The sequence below is a fragment of the Pezoporus occidentalis genome, unplaced genomic scaffold, assembly GCF_034315485.1.
Source record: "Pezoporus occidentalis ecotype Australia unplaced genomic scaffold, CSIRO_AGI_Poc_V1 ctg164, whole genome shotgun sequence".
Lineage (NCBI taxonomy): Eukaryota > Metazoa > Chordata > Aves > Psittaciformes > Psittacidae > Pezoporus > Pezoporus occidentalis.
In genome coordinates this window covers 17,835-38,106 of record NW_026913466.1, presented here as the reverse complement: position 1 = coordinate 38,106, position 20,272 = coordinate 17,835, and the positions used below count along the sequence as shown (strand labels likewise).

General features: G+C 38.8%; 1 protein-coding gene and 1 long non-coding RNA gene across 4 annotated transcripts in view; one reads left to right on the top strand and one right to left on the bottom strand.

Annotated features, from left to right (window-relative positions):
* Positions 1 to 20,272, top strand: part of LOC134160780 (uncharacterized) — a 28,165-nt gene that overhangs the window by 4,753 nt on the left and 3,140 nt on the right. Inside the window, exon 3 of one of the 3 annotated variants that reach the window (XR_009963678.1) lies at positions 3,781 to 3,946. The exons of 1 other annotated variant lie outside the window; for it this stretch is intronic. This is a non-coding gene — a long non-coding RNA (uncharacterized LOC134160780). Of the gene's footprint in view, positions 1 to 3,354; positions 3,536 to 3,780; positions 3,947 to 20,272 lie in introns of those variants that run through there. One more of the 3 variants, XR_009963679.1, reaches the window with a different exon arrangement.
* Positions 312 to 18,897, bottom strand: CLCA4 (chloride channel accessory 4). The gene is made up of 14 exons (XM_062613094.1): positions 18,554 to 18,897; positions 16,619 to 16,759; positions 16,243 to 16,393; positions 15,685 to 15,793; positions 14,803 to 14,974; positions 12,853 to 13,080; positions 11,561 to 11,785; positions 10,019 to 10,196; positions 8,224 to 8,330; positions 6,888 to 7,112; positions 6,483 to 6,750; positions 4,762 to 4,926; positions 3,458 to 3,682; positions 312 to 1,081 (listed from the first exon to the last, which is right to left on the bottom strand). The coding sequence occupies exons 1-14, from the start codon at positions 18,710 to 18,712 to the stop codon at positions 657 to 659; spliced, it is 2,778 nt and encodes a 925-aa protein (XP_062469078.1). The 5' UTR covers positions 18,713 to 18,897; the 3' UTR covers positions 312 to 656.

Sequence of the window (20,272 nt, the reverse complement as noted above, 5' to 3'; positions counted from 1 at the left end):
TTTGCATTTACTCTGCAACTCTCATTCTAGAAATATTTATATACTCAACTCTTCTACACACCTATAGGTAGACATATTTCAGTATTAAAAATAAAATAATCAGCTTGGAGATACATATTTTAAAATATTTTTTGAAAAATAGACAGCCTTGAGGTACATATTTTTGTTCTCAGCTCAAAAAACCTAACTGAAATCATGTGGAATTCATTGGAAAATAGGAAGTCGTTGCACTAACTGAAGGTATTTCTGATCTCTTTACCACCTTGCCTTACTTGATTGTTATGTGGAGAATAAGAATAAGGGAAGTCTCATATTCCTTTGCCTTCTTTATTTAAGAAAAAAAGCCACATTACATTGGAAGAATATTGCAACAGAAGAGTTAAATATTTTTATCACCTAGAAACAAATGAGAGTACACGTATTATACTTTACTGTATTTCCAAGTACATGCTTTCATGTTTAACATTTAATCAGTGTACAGGTACTTGAATGTGAGATACTTTTGAACATTGACATCTATAAGCCTATCAGAACAGACAAATACATCTGCTGGAAGTCAGTGCTCTTATGTTTTTAATGTACAAATACCTCTTTCCCTACTTTGAAACTTGCGTAGCAAAAATTGCAGTAAATTCCTTCTATTTTTTCATTTTATTTTACACATGCCTTTGCATTTTTTCAATCTCCAGTCTTCCCTTCTTTTTGCTAAAAACATAGAGAGTTGAATTTATGATAGTACAGACAACTGCTACACACAGAGCTGCTACTGCCACTATTACTGCAGTGTTGGCACCGTTAGTGCTGCCTTGGTGATTTAAAGGCACAAATGTTTTTGGAGGAAGGAACCATGTGGTTTGGGCTATATTAGACACCTCTGAAATCAAGTTGGTATCATCAACAGCACATATAGCAAAGTAGATTTTGGTGCCATTTTCTGTTTTATTTTCTGGTTGAATTTCAAATGATTCTTCTCTACCAGCTTCCTTAGGTATGAGATTAGAGCAATTCACAGAAGTAGCATGATCAAAGTTATTCCTTAGGTCCAGAAGATTTTTACTGGTTTTTATTATGTAGTGATCAGCTAGGGGGAAAAAAACACATGTTAATAGCAGGCAAGTATAAATGTTTTCACATCGTTTCTTGCAGTGACAGTACAGTACTTCTAGAGCCATTTTGTACAAAAAATGTCCTAATGATTCCTGTTTTACTACTGACTATTACTCAACATTACTCCACCTAGTGAGGTGGACTGTGAACTGGCTGAAGGAGAGAAGCCAGAGAGTTGTAGTCTATGGGGCGGAGTCTAGTTGGAGGCCTGTAACTAGTGGAGTGCCTCAAGGGTCAGTACTGGGACCGGTATTATTTAATATATTCATCAATGATTTAGATGAGGGAATTGAGTGTACTATCAGCAAGTTTGCAGATGACACTAAGCTGGGAGGAGTGGCTGACACGCCAGAAGGCTGTGCTGCCATCCAGCGAGACCTGGACAGGCTGGAGAGTTGGGCAGGGAATAAATTGATGAAATATAACAAGGGAAAGTGTAGAGTCCTGCATCTGGGCAGGAACAACCCCAGGTTCCAGTATAGGTTGGGAAACGACCTGTTAGAGAGCAGTGTAGGGGAGAGGGACCTGGGGGTCCTAGTGGACGACAGGATGACCATGAGCCAACACTGTGCCCTTGTGGCCAAGAAGGCCAATGGCATCCTGGGGTGTATTAGAAGGGGGGTGGTTAGTAGGTCGAGAGAGGTTCTCCTTCCCCTCTACTCTGCCCTGGTGAGACCGCATCTGGAATATTGTGTCCAGTTCTGGGCCCCTCAGTTCAAGAAGGACAGGGAGCTGCTGGAGAGAGTCCAGCGCAGGGCAACCAAGATGATTAAGGGAGTGGAGCATCTCCCTTATGAGGAAAGACTGAGGGAGCTGGGTCTCTGTAGTTTGGAGAAGAGGAGACTGAGGGGTGACCTTATTAGTGTATATAAATATATAAAGGGGGAGTGTCACGAGGATGGAGCCAGGCTCTACTCAGTGGCAAACAATGATAGGACAAGGGGTAATGGGTACAAACTGGAACACAAGAGGTTCCACTTAAACTTGAGAAGAAACTTCTTCTCAGTGAGGGTGACGGAACACTGGAACAGGCTGCCCAGGGAGGTTGTGGAGTCTCCTTCCCTGGAGACATTCAAAACCCGCCTGGACACATTCCTGTGTAACATTATCTAGGTGTTCCTGCTCCGGCAGGGGGATTGGACTAGATGATCTTTTGAGGTCCCTTCCAATCTCTAGCATACTGTGATACTGTGTGATACTGTGAACATGGAGGATTGGCAAGTTTGCTTCTAAGCCTTACTGTCAAAAGTCTATTGTGGCTGGGTCTGGGAACTCCTTCTGAATTAAAAATTGAAATTAAATGTGCCTTAAAGATATGATTTCACCAACACTCCTAGCTTTGTGCAGATCTGTGCAAAATATAGCTGAATGAGAAACTGTGTTGTCCAAATACAAACATAAGATGAAATGGCAATTAAAATATATTTGTATATTTGTAGATAGCAGGTGTAAGCTTTGCATCTGATCTGTATTCTCTCTCAGCACAAGGTATGTAGTGAGGTGGGGTCAGTCTCTTCTCCCAAGGAACAAGGACAGGAGGAAACGGCCTCAAGCTGCACTAAGGGAGGTTTAGACTGGAGATTAGGAACAATTCATTCCCCAGAGGGTGCTCAGGCACTGGATCAGGTTGCCCAGGGCAGTGCTGGAGTCACCGTCCCTGCAAGTGTTCACACACTGTGTAGACCTGCTATCTTAAACTATAATGCAATAGTTTTAGGATAAAAAAATTTTAGACATGGAATTGCTGAATAACAATGAAAGAAGTTGAGATTTGGGGTTTTTGGGTGGTGGCTTTTTTTTCCTTGTACGGCTATTAAGAATTGTAGACAAATGTAAGGTTTTCATCTGAAACTGTAATCTGCATAACTGTAGACTATAGATTTTAACATACAGTCTCTGGCTTATGCAAGGAAATGCTTGTACATTTCATCTGGAATCAGTTTTCATTTTTCCTGTTCAGCAACCTTAAGAGGAGTATTGTGGATAGAACATTACTGCATACCTATGGTCCTTCTCCATCTTTGAAAAGAGACTAAAGGTTTGTATCTTCCATGTTGTCATTATGCACAGGCATGGACCAAGACTGCTAAAGTCTCTAGTGGTTGTACTATTTTATTTATTTGATTTGCTTATAATATTCCTTGGTTTACTTGTTGGCTGTTTAGGGTTTTTTTTAACATGAAAAACAAGGAGAACTGAAACAGGTACTATGCAACAAGGTAAGTTTCTGTTCAGTTACATTTTCAGGTAGGAAAGATGTAGCCTTCACCCCTGAGTGGTGGTTCTGAGGGTGTGTCCTTCCAAATAAAAATATCAACCTCATCTCATAGCAATGTAGCATCTCACTCACCTTTTCCATTGTCAAAATCACCTCCTGGAGCTGTCCAAGACAACACTATTGTTCTGTTTTCTATACGAGCATGAAGGTCTGTAACTTTACAGGGTGGATAAATAGGAGCAGGATCTCCTGTACTCATTACAAAAGAACCTGTTGAAATTCTGCTGAAACTTCCCAGCTGGACTTGGATTTCTTCATCAGCAAATTCAGGTCTTGGTGCAGTCATGTAAATTTTACCTGTTTAAAACATTTTTCAACTTTCATTGTGACAGAACTCTGAATTGCATTTTCTTCTCATTTTTATTGTCTCTTCTCATCCTAAACATTTTCTTTAGCTTATTCAAATATAGTGGAAAGTTAGTGAAGTAAAGACAGAAAAGAAGGTGATCTCAGGATTCTCAGCATAAAATTTAGGAAACCCCCAAACCAGACAAAGTCTGAAATGTGTAAAAATTAGAAATGATGCAACCAGTAAAGCAGGTTGCAGATGTTGGTGAGCCGACGGTGTGTCGTGGTTTAAACCCAGTCAGGTAATTCGTTCAGAGGGACGGAGAGGAGAATCGAAAAGAATGCATTGAAGAATGGGTTGAGATAAGAACAGTTTAGTAACTAAGGTATAACACAGATCACTACTGCTACCACCAATGATAATAATGATAAAGGAAATAACAAGGGAAGAGAATACATCATCTCACCACCAGCCGACCGATAACTCGCCCCCCAGGCCCAACCAAGCTCCGACCGATACCTCCTCCAACCCTGCAGTCCCCCAGCCCTTCCGGCTAACCCCCAGTTACATCCTGGGCATGACGTGCTGTGGTATGGAATACCTCTTTGGTCAGTTTGGGTCAGGTGTCCTGTCTCTGCTTCCTCCTGGCTTCCCCTCCTCCCTGGCAGAGCATGAGGCTCACAAAGTCCTTGGCTAAACCAAAACATCCTTGTTATCAGCTCTGTTCCCGAGCTCAAAGTCAAAACACTGCACTACACCAGCTACCAAGAAGGGGAAAAATGACTGCTACTGCTGAACCCAGGACACGGTGCAATAAGTTTCATCCATCTCTTTACCCATATTGCAGGCCTTAAGAGAATTTTGGTTATATAGAATGTACTTCATGAGGTTTTAGACAATTTTAATCCTGATTTTTCTAAATTTCACAATGTAAAAGTGTAAAAATATTAAATTTTAATATAATAGATGGGACATCTTTTAAGATGAAATGCCGTTTTTGTGAATCTAAATGATCTCATTTGCTAACCTTTACACACCCCTACATACAAACAGACAAAGAACTGTCTGTTTTGTAAACTCTCCTTACCATTTTCTCTGTAGCCTGAATTATACGAGGCTTGATTTCGCTTGAGGCTAAGACTGGTGGTTGCATTTCTCCCATGGGACTTCACTTTTAGGCTGTATCTTCCAGTGCCTTGTAAAGAAGTAAAGTATCTTGAATAGATTCCATCACTCTTCATCATGTCAGCACCTTGGTATAGAATTACTGGGAATTACTGACTCAAAATACCTGCTGGTAAACAAGGTTATTTTTGCTGAACATTACTATGCAGAAAACCTGGCAGTATTTTGTAATCTGTGCATCTTTAACAGGAGGAGTGCCCCCACTATGACAATATGTGTTTCATATATATTTTGTTAAAAAGAACCATTTTGCATTAACACCTTTAGGTAAACCTCTCGTTACTGTATGGAACCACCAAGTTAATACTTACTGGCCTTCTACTACATAAAGTACCTATAAATTAGAGAAGTGTCATGCTTCCCCCTTTGGCCAGGAATTTATCAAGGATTTCTTCTCTTTAAGTGAACTTCTGCAGTTGTACCTGACTGGCTGCAATAGGCAATCTACTGGTGGCATCCAAGCTCACAAAATTTGCAAGCCTGGCAGCAATGTAAAAATAACTTCACAGGTTTCAGAATATAGAAGATGTTTAAGAAACACCAGGTAGCACACTGAAGTTTTGTTATGTATATATATATATGTGAAAGCAAGGACAGAATTAGGAGGCATTGCTGGCTACTGCTGCACTTAAAAAGCTACAGCTATACAGCAGTGGTGAGAGGAGAGATGAAAAGAGATTGAAGGATGCTGAATGCTGGGAATGTCTTACTATTGTTCTAATAAAAAGTATTCTTGAAAATAATGCAATAATGTAAATGCGATAAAATAAATAATGCAATTATAAATAATGCATACATAAAAACAGATGAAGGTGCAAGGTCCTACACCTGGGTTGGGGCAATCCCAGGCACAGATACAGGTTGGGCAGAGAAGTGATTCAGAGCAGCCTGAGGAGAAGGGCTTGCAGATGTTGCAGATGAGCTGCTTCAGTGTGCGTTTGAGCCCAGAAACCCCCTGTGTGCTGGACTGCATCAACAGGAGTGTGAGCAGCAGGTCGAGGGAGGTGATCCTGCCCCTCTGCTCTGCTCTGCTCTCATGAGACCCCACTTGCAGCACTGTGTGCAGTGCTGGTGTCCTCAACATGAAAAGGACATGGAACTGTTGGAACAAGTCCAGAGGAGGTCACAAGGATGATCAGGGGCTGGAGCACTTCCTCTATGGAGACAGGCTGAGAACATTGAAGCTGTTCAGCCTGGAGAAGAGAAGCTGTGTGGAGACATCAGAGCAGCTTCCAGTGTCTGAAGGGAACTATAGTGATAGGACAAGGGGTGATGGGTTCAAACTGAAACGGGGGAAATTCAGGTTAGATCTAAGGCAGAAGCTCTTCCCTGTGAGGGTGCTGAGGCACTGGCACAGGGTGCCCAGAAAAGCTGTGGCTGCCCCTTCCCTGGCAGTGTTCAAGGCCAGGTTGGATGAGGCTTGGAGCAACCTGCTCTAGTGTGTGATGTCTCCTGCCCATGGCAGGGCGTTGAAACTGGATGAGCTTTAAGGCCTCTTCCAACCCTTACCATTCTGTGACTCTAAAGCTAACATTTAGTGAACTAAATCTGAGGGGAACTTGTAGACTTGGATTCCAAAATGCGTAACTGCTAATGTTTTTACTATTATATATGGAATCTTACCTGCACCATTATCAAGAAGTTCAAGGGTTACTGCTGTAGCATCATCCTTCTCTATAGTGGCTGTCACTGTTGCACCAAGAACAGGCCAAAACCCTTGGCTAACCTCTGCATAAACAACCACTGGATTAAATGCTGTATTTGCCCTGTTCACGTGAACTGCAGCAATCACAGGAGCAACATCATAACATGCTGGTCGAGAGGTAGCTGTTACTGATATACCTTGAGCTGCTGTGTGAACATTTTTAATATAAAACTGCCAATCACCCACCTGTAAATAAAATACAAAAGTATAAAAACTAGTGAAAAAGCTTCATGTTCCAACAGGACAATAATAAAAAAGTAATTAAAGAAAACCTGTATGCTAGTCTATAGAGAATGTCAATTCAGAAAACGTTCAGTCTTTACCTCTGCAATGCCATTTATGCGGAGTCTAGCTGTGTAGGGGTTTGAACTATCAATTGTAAAGTCTGAGCTTCCATATTCTTTTCCTTTGGGGTCCCTCAGGAAAAAAAATGGCTGAGACAGGTTCCATGCAATGCTGAAGAAAGTGTCATTTCCCACAGTTTTGTCAACAGGCACAGTAGTGTTCATCCATGCAGAATGCTGAACAACTAGCTCTTTGCTTTCAAGCTGTGGTTAGAGAAATAAAATTTGTCTTACTGCTATTTAGTAAAGAAGTATTTAACATATTTTCAGAGTGATTCTTTGTCCATTGCAAAATATAGTATCCATTCACTGCTGACTTAAAATGGATTAGTCTTGGAGGAGACAATTGAAAAGCATTTACACCTTTTGGAAACTACCATGAAAAAAGATCCCTGCTTAAGTGTTTCTAACTCAGAGTTATATAGAAAAGATGGGATGCTTTCTAGTTCTGCTGTCTCGACCTACAGGAAAATTAAGAGCTACCTGGCCAGCTATTGAATGAAGAAAACTAACAAAATCCCAGGTTCACTATATGAAATGGCTGCTTGCATAGTAACATTGATTTCAAGTGTAAAATTGTAATAAACAGAATAAGTTATAGTAAGTCCTTCATTTCTGTATCTATTTATCTGCCTATCTAAAGCATTGTGCGAGTAAGCTGTATTTCCACTGCAGTCATAAGCTTAGTTCTTTTTCCTTGTATAGGTGGGACAGAAGAGTCAATTAAAGACAGTATAACAACTCAAAATATCCCAGACCCAATTTTCTAAGCTACATCAACTGCTGCTTATAATCTAGCTATCTCTGTGAGTGGTGTACTTTGGATAAAACATAAGCCCAGATCTGTACTAAATATTAACAAAATGAGGAATGCATTGCTAAATTCTAATTATCAATTGTCCTGGATTAAAATCTAAAAGTTTATATATTAAAATTATACATATGGCTTAGGAGAGAATCTGTATTTTTAATTGTATCTTTGTTGTTTAAGTTAGACTGTTGAAATGCTCTAAAAGGTAATTTTTCAGATAGGAGTGAACTAAACATCCTGTAGGATTTCTGCTTGCTTTTCTGTCAAAGTCTCTTGGACTTTGATAATTGTGATAAATAATTTTCTTGATATTTTTGAAATCAAGAATTATAGAAGTTATAACATTATAGATCTATTTCTTTGAAGTGAAATGTGGGCGATCACTAAGAAATGGACTTGCTTTTTTTTTCTGCAATTGAGCTACTGAGCACATTCATGTCTAAATGAATTCAATTACTGATCATCTAAAAGCATAGGAGGAAACACAAGTGTTGAAATTCAAACCTGAATAGATTGTTCAGAAGTATCTCCATTTCCTGAGGTAATTGCACTGAACACTTCAATTAATTTGCTGGGAACAACTCCATCTGGAGCACAAAGCTTTAAACCTCCTGAAAGATAAGAGCAAAAGAATTAGAAATACTAATTTTGACTAAAATTGCTCAGTTTTATGTGACTTCTGGTACTGAATGTTCTACTGAGGCAGCCAATTTGTTACAAAATCAAAATCAAAATGTATCTTTTTATTAATGTGTCAATGTATGTGTCATAGTAAATTCCGGCTCGTGCAATCAATTCATTTTATCTCTCATTGGTAAAGATGCAGCATGTCATCAAGTATAATATTTTTAGACTTCTAGTGCTTTTGGAGTCACATATTATCCTTTCAGTGAAATTCTGCTCTGAAATACCTCTGTAGGAAAAACACAGTGGCATACCATGGTTTTTAACTCTTAAAATCCAGATCATCTTTATTTCCGAACATGAAGTTTAGATCTCTTTGCACGCAGTCTGAGTTCAAGCAGCCCTAGTCCACTGGAAGTTCTCATACTAGCGCAGGGCTGTTAATGAACTCATTGTGAATATGGCTTCATACGGTTCTGCTGAGGCTCGTGTCTCACCATCTGCACTTCATGCACTTGTTGCAAGTCTCTTTCAAACTAGGATCATACATGTCAGACACAAAATGAGCCATCACTGTGTTCTCAACTCACAGGTTATCCATCTCCCTACCGCCTAACGCCTCTCACCCCTGTCTGTCTTGCACACACTGACATAAGATGTGCAGGTTACATCAGGTGTATGGCTGTGTCTGGTGAGAGAACATGTAGAGTAATATGAGGTGGAGGAAGTCTTATCTGAGAGATATATTTAGTAACTTTGAAAAACTGACTTTTGTTTCTAAGCAGGAAGACCTGCTGGTTGACAACTACATGGTGAAGGACCATCTGGGTTCTTTCTGCCCCAAAAATCATTTTTAATAAATTCTCCACAAGGGGAGTTTAAACAACAAATTCTGTCTTAAAATAGAAGCCAGGACAGAATTAAAATCTGGACTCCACCATTGTCCTTGTCATGTTGATCTAATGATGTTGAAGAGTGTGTATGGGTATTTAAAGTTATTTAAATTGCTAAACCAAGTGGATTGTACTCTGAAAATGCACAGCATGTGTTCCCTCAAATAAGAATCTTTATTCACTGTATTTGTCTGGACTCAGCTTGCTTTCTATATCTACTCAAGAAGTTCTCATTCTTCCCTGTCACTTCCAGGTGCAGTAGCATGAAGCAACACCCCTATGGACAGTTTTTAAATGGTTGTTTTCAAACTAATTGTGTAGCTTCAGCTATGCTTGCTAATGACAAGGGTAGTCACTGTGCTTACAATTTCCTAGCCAGTGCACTTCAGCTGCAACAGCTGAGGAAATCATTATTCTTTGTGTACTAAAAAATGCTTATGAGTAAAAGCATATAGAAAGTTCTAGTTATTGAATATAATGCCAGAAATAAAACTCTAGACATTTCTTTTCATGTTAGAGAACAATATCATAAGAAAATCTCCTTAGTAATAGGTTGTCATGTTTTAAACCAAGACAGCTCTTAAAGGGTAACTATGTATCTAAAGAGTTCTGCTTGCTTGCATTAAAAAAAAGCTGCTCATGATAACAAAATTTCCTTAAAACTAGATTTGTTTTAATTTTTTACATTTAAATCTAAAATTACAGACTGATGGCATTGTCGTGCTTTTACATTTTCATACTTGAACATGCCAGAGAGTGAGAGTGCATTGTAGAACATTTACCAGTTAGTTCTGAAAGTTCTTCTAGTTTCTTGTCTGCCTGTGGCCCCAGTGCAATGGTGTGAATTTTAGCCCCACTTTGTTTCACCAAATTAAAGCAAGCTGCTATCCCTGGGTCCTCTCCATCCGTCAATAACACAATTTCTGAACCATATGTAGTATTCATTTTGTTTGCAATTACCTGCATCGAGAAAAGAATTCATGATATAAGCAGCAGAATGATTTTGAAATACTAGTTTATCCCAGGACACAGTTAATGTATTCATTTGGAGCTGTTAACTTCCAATATAAGACAAATTTATTCTTTAATAAGTGTTTGACATTTTATTTAATGCTAGAACTATTACAATATTAATTATTGTAATTGATAATTGCAAGCTCTAAATGCTCAGATTAGTAAGTATTCAGTTATAAATAGTGAATATTTAATATACGCTTTCCTGGGGCAGGAAACTGTCCCAAATTTAAGATGTCAAAATCATTCCACCTGTATATGCTTTGCTGGTTCGGGGACTGGATATTTAAGGGCATCACATTAAAAACTTCTGTCCCCTGTCTGGAACTACTCTATTCTCCAGTCAAAATTTCAAGAGTACAGAAGAACAGAAGGACAGACTTCTGTCTAAGGATGGACTCTGAGGTAAATGAAGGTGGAGCAGAAAGGGGTAGTCAAGGCTGTTCCATCCCTGCCTGTTTGCCGGTCATCCTTCTGATGTCCCCCTGTCCTGAGCCTCCTCCCTGCCCTGGACTCTCAGCCACCTTGGAAGTCTCATCCTTCTCTGTGCAATTTCTCTCTTTCCCTTCTTTTCTTTTTCCTACATGCTGCTTCTTATTTTCAGTTTTGCATTTGAATAAGGTGACATCTGGGACTTCAAACTGCCAGCCCAAGGAACTATAACAAACAAATAAATAATAATCATAGAATCATATAAACGGTTTGGGTTGGAAAGCACCTTAAGATCATGTAGTTCCAAACCCCTGCCATGGGCAGGGACACCTCACACTAAACCGTGTCACCCAAGACTCCATCCAACCTGGCCTTGAACACTGCCAGGGATGGAGCATTTGCTACTTCTTTTGACAACCTGTTCCAGTGCCTCGTTACCTTCATGGTAAAGACCTTCCTTATATCTAACCTGAGCTTCCCTGTTTCCCAAGCTCCCAAGCTCCTGAGATATATGTGGTTTCACAGTTTTAGGGGTTTTAGGGGTTTGATTCATGACTACTGAGCTGTGGGAATTATTCACAAATTTAGATCATTCTTGTAGTTAATTTTGGAATTTCATCTTCTTTTTCAATAGCCTTTTAAAGCATGGACTTTAAAGCACATCTGGACCGTCTTCTAGTAATACTCTTCCTAATGCCATATAATGGTAATGCCAATTTCTATACCAAATTTTCTCCTGATAGATTCAAGAATCATCTTATCTTTCTTAACTCTACCATATTCTCTCTCTTAACTCTATCAGAAGTCCATGTTCAAGTATGTTTCTCACTTCTTCCTCACTTCCCTACATCCCAAGGATATTCCACATTGTACTTTACCTTAAGTCCTTTATGTATCCCTGCACAGATATTGGTCAGTCCACTAGGAATTGTAGGCAAAAATTGCACAAGTTTTTGGCGTGTCCCATCATCGGTTATTTGTTGCAAATGAGCTCTTTCAGTTGCATCAGAGTCAAATGTGACAATTGCAACCCAGGAGCCAGTTTCAATAACATGGAGCAAGTACGTCTCTGCAGCAGTATGGAGGTTTTCCATGCGATTGTGCTGCATGTGAAAAAAACCATCCTTAGAATGCAGTCTCTTTGAAAAGCTGTGGCTATAAACAAAATGTAGGATTTATTGATGTCAGGTTGTAATTAAAAACTATCTGCCATAATGTAACTTGTGTATGCTCAGTTTGAGAAGAGAGGAGATGTAAACGATTTTCTGGTCTTGTGAAAGCACAGCAAACTGCAGCTTCCAAGAAAGATATAACCAGGCAAAGTTCATCTTCTGATGTTACAACTTCATTCCTAATCAAGGTTTTTGTCACTATTTATTGGGTTTGATAGCATGATGGCAATGGAAAAGGACAAAACCTATGATGCATGAGCAGTAGATTAGTCTAGAGACTAAGTATTTTGAAAATAGAAATAATGCTAAAGTAAAATTATGGCTATTTTAAATGCAAATATTTGAACAGATTACTAAAAAAAAAGTTATCTTTTAAAGCATTTATCATAGAGGTGTGAAGTCTATTAATAAATTATGAGACACCTGCCTTACCTACCCAGAAAATTTTGTCATCTTTCTACAGATGATCCAATTTATGCAGATTTATAAAAGTATGAGGGTATTTATGGAAATAAGCCTATATTCAGGGATGTTTACTAAACCTTGCATCCATAAACAAGCTCAGTATCTCATGCCACAAGAAGTTGTGAAAGAATAAACCTATGCAAAGTTTATGGAAAAAAAAGGGAAAAATACCCCCAGCTGTGTTAAAAAGACATAACATTACTTCAGCTTACATTCTTGATTCCGAAAAGCACTATTGTAATGAGGAAAGAACATCTAATTTATTAATGTATCATGACCTATGTATTTACTTTAAAATTTAGAATCATTCATAACAAAAGTACAATGTGAAACTCCATCTATGATATATTGCTGCTTGGAAGAAATACAAGGGCATTTTCATTCTAGGTCTGGAACAAAGGCAGGAAAGGATATAAAATTGATGTTTGATAACAAAAGAAAGACCAAGTCTGCTCTACAACTCTCAATACTTTCAAGCAATATCATGCTAGGAATTTTTGCTAAAAAATTGCTTATAAGATGCATATTCTTACCATTCTCATGCTCCCAGAAATATCCAGTACTAAACAAATTACTCTTTCTTGGGCTTGTAGTAGCCTGAATGTAGTCTCAGAGGAGGGTGCAGAAGTATTTAGAGCAGTCGAGTTGCGAAAGTCATCAGATTCCATAATTACCTCCCACGTGCTTTTGTGGTTGCATATCTTGTTCTGCATATTTGGAGCCTCACTGTTGTGAGTGTTTTGATCACAAAATTCAACCACCTAGAAAGTCAGATTGAAGCTGATAATAATTCTGATCCCAACAGTATGAGCATAAGAAAATATCTCAGAAAATACGAAGTTTGTTGTGGGGGGACAGGACAGATGGAGGTGTTCTTCTCCATTGAATGTACTCTGCCATGATGACTTTCTAGCCAGGATCTTAGAAGAGGCAAGTGAAGAAAGTGCTCCCAAAGAACTTATCTCAGATTCTACGTAAGCACCAGCATGTTGTGACATGTAGAAAGCAAGCATTTTATCTGTGAGTACTGAGATCCTTGGAGTGACTGCTTCATGGAGGTCCTACTAGATTTAAGCCTGCTAACATAGATATTGTGGCTGAACAGCATGGAGGTCAGTTCAAGTTAGCAACCTGAAAATTTAACCAACTTCTTGGGTTAAGTTGGTGTTCTTAGACTGGTTCATGTAAGTTTTCTTGAGTCAAATAACAAAATATGCAAAAGATACAAAGTCAAGACTTTGAGAGAAGCAGGAGCTAATCTTTTAGATGTCTCAGGATGTCCATGGCATAATGCTAAGGGAAGACCATGACCTATCATTTGAGTTAACCATGGAGGGCAGGTTAAGTACCACACTTCCTCCCCTTCCCCAGTAGGATGGGAGAAGAGGAAAGGAGGAATAAAAGCAAGAAACTTTATCGTCAAGATAAACCAAAAGAAAGCAAGAAAAAAGTTGTTTAATAAGTGAAGTGAAAGAAAAGAAACAAAGTAAGTGATGCAAAGGCAATCTTTTAACACCTCCCATGGGTAGACCAATGCCTAGCCAGTTCCAGAGCATATATGGCTAAGCCTCCTAAAGCCCCCTCTTTTCCATTTATTGCTGAGCATGACTCCAAATGGTATAGAATATCTCTGAGTTTAGTTTGGGTCATCTGCCTGGTTTTCTTCCCTTACAGACGACTGTGCACCCTCCAGACTACTCATTAGTAGAGGCAGAGTGAGAAAGAGAAGGCCTTGATGCTGTTCCACTAAAGCTAGAACATTAGTGTGCTATTGGTACTCTTTTGGTCAAAAATCTAAACCACAGCATCATATCATCGATTACAAAGAAAGCTATTGTATCCCAACCAAGCCCAGTACACCCACGAAGTTCTTGGAAACAGCTTGCCCAAAGAAATGAAGTTGATAGCTGGAGGAATTGTGACACCATACCACAGAAACCTAGCCTGCAAGGATACTGTCCATCCTGCTAACCCCTGTCCCAAACACTGGAGCTGACATGAGGAGGCCTGCCTGGTTATCCTGGCTGTTTTTGAGATAAGTGGGCTGCTGCTTCCCTGTTAAGGCTAGATAGACAGACCAGATTGCTCTTCAATGGAGTGTAATAGAGCTAACCAGGTAACACAGTTCAGGCACCACTTTTCATAAGGAGTGATCAAAATCTACAGTTACCTTATGGACATGGCATTTGGCAAGAATGCTTCACTTTTATGCCTGTTAACCTGATTCTCCAAACACGAAGCAAGAAGGATTCTGAGGCTGCTGTACACCTCTCCCTTATTGACAGGAAACAGCTGTCAAATAATTTCTAGTAGCTCCTTTGTCTTCCATTTTGAGCAGATTTTAATAGAATTTACAGTATCCTTCATAGTCTTTGGAATTAATTAAAGAAGCACTTGACTGATCATTCTCCCCAGCAGAAATCGCTGGTTAGACCCTAAATGTTGCTAGACTCTTAAGTCCAGAAGGGTATAGTAATACTTACAGGACGTGCGTATTGCATATACATAATAGAACATGAGATATTTTGGCGTATATCTGGAATAAATACACATCCTTTTTCATATAGCTGACCATCATATCTACAGCTTCTTGGCTTACATATATCTCCTCTGCAGTCTTGGAAAACAGGAATACCAGTCACACCAGCTGGACAGCTAAGGGAAGAGAACATAAGCAGGGCTGCTTAAGAACCCATACATATAGTCTGTAACTGGTTATTTATTTGAATTTTGACTGCCCAAAGCCAAATAGCTGTTGACACACCACTGCACTAGCCACTGCACAAGTCCATATGTAGGCTTTCTCTGTGCCCGGCAGCGTCCTCAAACTAATCTATAAATAGTTAAAATTATAAAACAGTTGTGGTCTTTTATGATCTTTCTTGTGATAATCGTAGGCTATGCAGGAAAGACATCCTTGCGGTACAAAAGATTGTATTGGTATGCCTGAGCTAGGAAAAAAGGCAAGCCTGAACTAATTCTCCACATTCATTTAGTTATTGTCCCTCTTTGTAGAAACTGTTTAAAATCACAGTGGTTTCAATAGGCAGTCGTTTTCAGTAGGCAAAAATCAGGTCAAATAGGTATGAAACAAATAGTGGCTGAAGTCTGCAGTTGCACACAGAGAAAAGATTGTCCACCCTCATCTCCTGAACCTGTTACAAAACAACACCAAAGACAGCTGTGGTTTTCTGGGCTGCTGAGCAGGCAGTAGATGTTGTTGGCTAAGCATCTTTTAATCACATGAGCAGGTCGTGGACACTCTGCAGAGTACAGACTCAACGCAGATGACAAACGTAATGAAAAGGTTGTTGAAATGTTTAAACCTGAGTAATGTAAAAGCAGAAATAGGAAAAACATACTACCTTGTTGCTTCAATAGCTGCTTTTTCAGACACATAAAAAGGCATGTCTCTACTGTATTCATCAAACACCCCCCATCGAAAGTGAGTCCATTCATGGACAAATACTCGACCTGTTGAAATAGAACAGCACATGCACATTCTAAATAAAACTGCTTAAAAGCTGCTCAATGTTTTCCTTAGACTTTTTAACAAATTGAAGTCATTCTTCTCTGAGGTAATAGAGGAAGACTGTGAAATATTTATAATTAAGGAATAACTATTTCAAGTTTTCAAAGGAATGAGCAACTTCTGGGTAAATGTTGGACTTGATGATCTTAAAGGTCTTTTCCAACCTAGTTGATTCTATGGTTCTATGGATCCAGTGTTTGAATATTTAACTTCAGACATTTTACAGGTACTTACTCCTTCTGAAAAACCTCTCAGAGGTTTTTGCATTTTAACAAGCAAATTGAAGTATCCATATTTATTATTCACTGAGGAAAATCTTGGCCTTTTTGTATGAACAGCAATAAAAGCAGTAAAGCAGGCAATTAAATTAAATGGTATTAAATAGTATTACCTTTTTCTCCATAAACATTAGTGAGATTTTCATTTAACAGGAAGTTAGGTGTGAAATGGATGTACCGTCCTTTCATCTTACATCCTTCGTACAGTAAGGTATAAGGATCATCTACATGTTTCATATAATAGTCTGCTATGATGACATCTGCCTGAAAAAGTAAGACCAAAGTTATACATGACATGGGTGTAGAGAAGAGTTGGGTTATTCTTGTTGAATAAATTCAGTACTGCAATTCTTCTTACCCTGAAAACACCCTCAACAATTGTGAGTAAGAACTACTAGAGTCAGTCCTACGTCTTGCTGTGATTTGTAATATAGCCTCATCAGTGTAGCTTTTCCTTGTTCTAACCATAAAAAATTCTCTAAATCATACCTGATCATATGATTCTGTTTTTATTCTTGAGTAGTTGGTATTTTTCTTCCATGTTTTAGGAATTATAATTTTTACAGACTTGAAGAAAAATCGATGTTTTGTCATTTCAAACAAGTAATTAGAAGCATTTTTAATCATGCTCTGGGGGATGAAAGAAAACAAAATATCAATATCAACATTAGTATTAAACATTTGACTGCACATGCAATGAGCCTTATCGAGAAACAGCAGTGCAGAAAAGTAGAAGCACACAGCACAAAACTAAGAAAGCATTACAATCTTCGCTAAGAAAAGAATAAACAAAAAAGCCGAGGACTAAGCTGTCATTCTTGGAATTTCTCAGTGGTTCTATAATCCTGTTCTTAATCACAGACTGTGATAAAACTCCCACTTTAGCCTTCATGCGAGGTAAAAACTACTGAATACAGGGATTTTAGCCTTAGATTCATACTGGCCCGACAGCACATGTGGGCAAGATTCAGCACTGCACCTGCTTTTCATTTATCTGACCAATCTCATATTTTTCCCCTCAAATTCACCATTTCTCATTTCTTCTTATTTGTATGATGGTTACTATATGTCGCCATGACTTTCCTTTCCTCTTGATCTTTCACCACTTCGCTTGGAGTAGAGGCATCAGAAAAAACTTTCTCTTTCTTTGTTTTTCTCTCCACTAACAACCAAGCGTTCAGTGGAAAAAAAACAATCAGGAAGGAGAGACCTGAAACCTGTCCCATAGGCTTTTCATCATCTAAGAAACAAGCTCAGACAGGAGGCTCTGGAATCAAATATCCATGTTACATGTATATAAAATTCATCTAAAGGAGATTTCTTGAAGAGATTCAGTTTGCTAGGACTGAGAGTGACAGTGAGTGTTAACCCATGAGAAGTTAAGCAGTAATGGGACGTGCCACATCAGCTGTCCCTGTGTGACCCCTTGCCTGCTCTTCAGATAGAACAGAGCAATTTGACTAGCTCAAGGGAACTGGAAGAATGGTGACAGAGCAAGTCTCATAAGGCCAGCTCTAATGTGAATTTGGTATGTGCTATATCTCACACTAACAGTAACCATCACTCATACACTTCTATATTAAAACACACTCTCAGTGGTTTGCTCCTTAATGAAAGTTGAGTGATCTAAACTCTACTTACTCTTAAAAACAGGGATAGCCAGTAACTGAAATCACGTCCACTTTTACTCCATGTAAACCTCCTCTTACAAGATAAAAGGAATCTGGAAATGTTAAAAATTTGATGGTATCCGTTGTACTTGATCTTACGGATGACATGGGACTGATACAGTCCAGCATTAGGACTAGTAGGCGTTAGAAATACTGCAGAACTTGGGCATTCATCAGAAGTGTCCTGTTGAGCAGGTTTGCTCTAAAATGGTTTCACTTAGTGGAAAACAGTGTCTTTGCCTTGAGAGCTGGCTAGCATTCCAGTGGAATTTATACATTGAGGCAGCTATGTGAACTGGAATAAAATTTAAGCCCAGAAATGCCACTAAAACTGAACCTTTTTTTTCTCTGTGTGTTTGCTTTTTCTCTCAGTTACAATTTTTAAAGGATCATAATAAGACGTATTATCTAATGAAAGAACACTAGTATAATCAATGGCTATTAAACAAGCATTAGTAAGACATTCTTTCAGGTAAACATAATTTGGAAAGCTACTTAATCTCACTCTGCCTCCCAAAAGAGATATTACAGCATTGTCTGAGAGAATTAGTGCTCTTAGCAGCAACAATGTATGGCAAGACAAATTGCAAATTACTATTTTTGTAACTATGCGATTGATCCATGATTAAGTCAAAGCAACATGAAAAACCTATAGACAAGAGTGAGAGCTGGACCTGATTCATGCTACTTTCCAAGGAGAAAAGTCAAGTCACAAATGCCAAGGAACAAAGCATATAAATGCAGACTTTCTTACCATTGTGTTCAGGATTATGTTGGCATCTTCTGGTACCTGGGGATTAATTGCAACAACCAGATCCTCATAGCCATTCTCATTTAGCCATACCGTAGAACCTTTTATCAGCTGCAAGAGCTGAAAAGATAGCAAAAATATCAGACTCTGAGTCACCCCCATTACTTGTCTCTGACTGGGAGATTCTTGGATAGAAAAGTGATGGCTTTATCAGTCTTCTTTATATGACTGCCTGTAACGCAAGAAGACTTTGTTATGATAAGCCAGAATAGTTCACCTCCCCCATCCGAGTATGTAGAGTCCCAAGCACAGCTTATCTTCTTGTTACAGCAGCTAGGATAGTTTGATTCTTCCCATCTGACTACATGGAGTCCCAAGCGTGTCTTATCTTGTTGTCACAGGTCATTCGCTTCCCCCCATTGCATGGCCACCAGCGTGACAGCCAGCTGTGGATCTCAGCAGTCAGACAACAGGACCTGCATTACATCAGTGAGTTTGCTAATGAGCCAAACAGCACACCTTATATGTAGGATATGTTAACCAGCACAAGTTTCACTTTCCCTTAAACTTCACTCCTGAGCAGGTCCCCACTTCGATCAATGTCAGTGTCCTGGGGCTCCCACCATGTTGACACTACACTTTCCATAAAGTCAAAGCTTTCGCTCCCTGGGGGATTCACACCTTCTCTTCACTCCTAACACTGCCTTTGTGTTGAAAAGAGGTGCAATAGTCTACAAGAAGACACTGGTGTTCTATGCAAGTACAGTTGTATCAGAAATGTTGGCTGCATTTAGTTATGTATTAATTTTAGGAAGAAATAGCTCATATTTTACTGTGAACTAAAAAAATCCAATTCAATTTTCTTATGCCTCTTCAGGTGATCTATGCTCTGCTATTTATTTTGTAAGAGAAATAATTACAAAAGCACACTTGGAATTTCCTGGGCAAAAAATCTGAACAATGCATTAATTATGTAGTGCGGAATTGAAACAATAGAAAAAAAAACAGATTAGATTAGATCAGTGAGACAGTAAAATGCCAATAAATTCTGTATTTGCGATTGAAAGTCTCGCATTTTAAATGTCGTTTGCCTTTAGATGAATAACCCGATTACTCTGTGTGGCTCTCCTATGTCTTGTCATCTTTCACTTCATATTTGAAGAAACTTGTCCAAAAGTGACTTTATATTTACTCCAATTCCTTGTTAAAGTATTTCATAGCATCACCCCAAACCCTGATTCACAATCAGTTGAGAAATGTCTATTAGATGATGATTCCCTATCAGACACTTCTTGAGATCTCTCAGCTAGGTAGTTCCTAATTTCTATAGGAGGTGCTTGGTTAATCCCACATAGCACTATATTTGGAATTGGGCTATCCCACAGTAATCAGTTCACAAATATCTTATGATAGAGTTGTATTGTTAGTTAAATTCATAATTCCATTAAAATAATAGAAATGGAATGAATGTGCTACTGATTGACACTGGTTGTATTTTCATCCTTTAATTCATTATTGATGAAATTCCTGTATAAATAATTTCCTGAGGCAGTCCATGATAAAATGACATTATCAGATTTTATGTCATCAAGATTAATAATTTTACATGGTGGATGGAAACATATCAGCTTTAGGTCCCAATAGTACTACAGATATTATGAAGGAGCCTTCTGCAGCTGTTCTGTGGAAACCTCCTCTTCTGATATGAATATAATTTTTAAT

Bases quoted from the DNA above. Each gene is read 5' to 3' on its own strand.
- CLCA4 (XM_062613094.1), bottom strand. From the start codon at position 18,712: ATGGGGGTGACTCAGAGTCTGATATTTTTGCTATCTTTTCAGCTCTTG. The intron at 16,394-16,618 runs GTATGATTTAGA...TTACTTTTTCAG, and splicing joins AAACAGAATCATATGATCAG to GCAGATGTCATCATAGCAGA. The intron at 8,331-10,018 runs GTAAATGTTCTA...CTTATCTTTCAG, and splicing joins AGAACTTTCAGAACTAACTG to GAGGTTTAAAGCTTTGTGCT.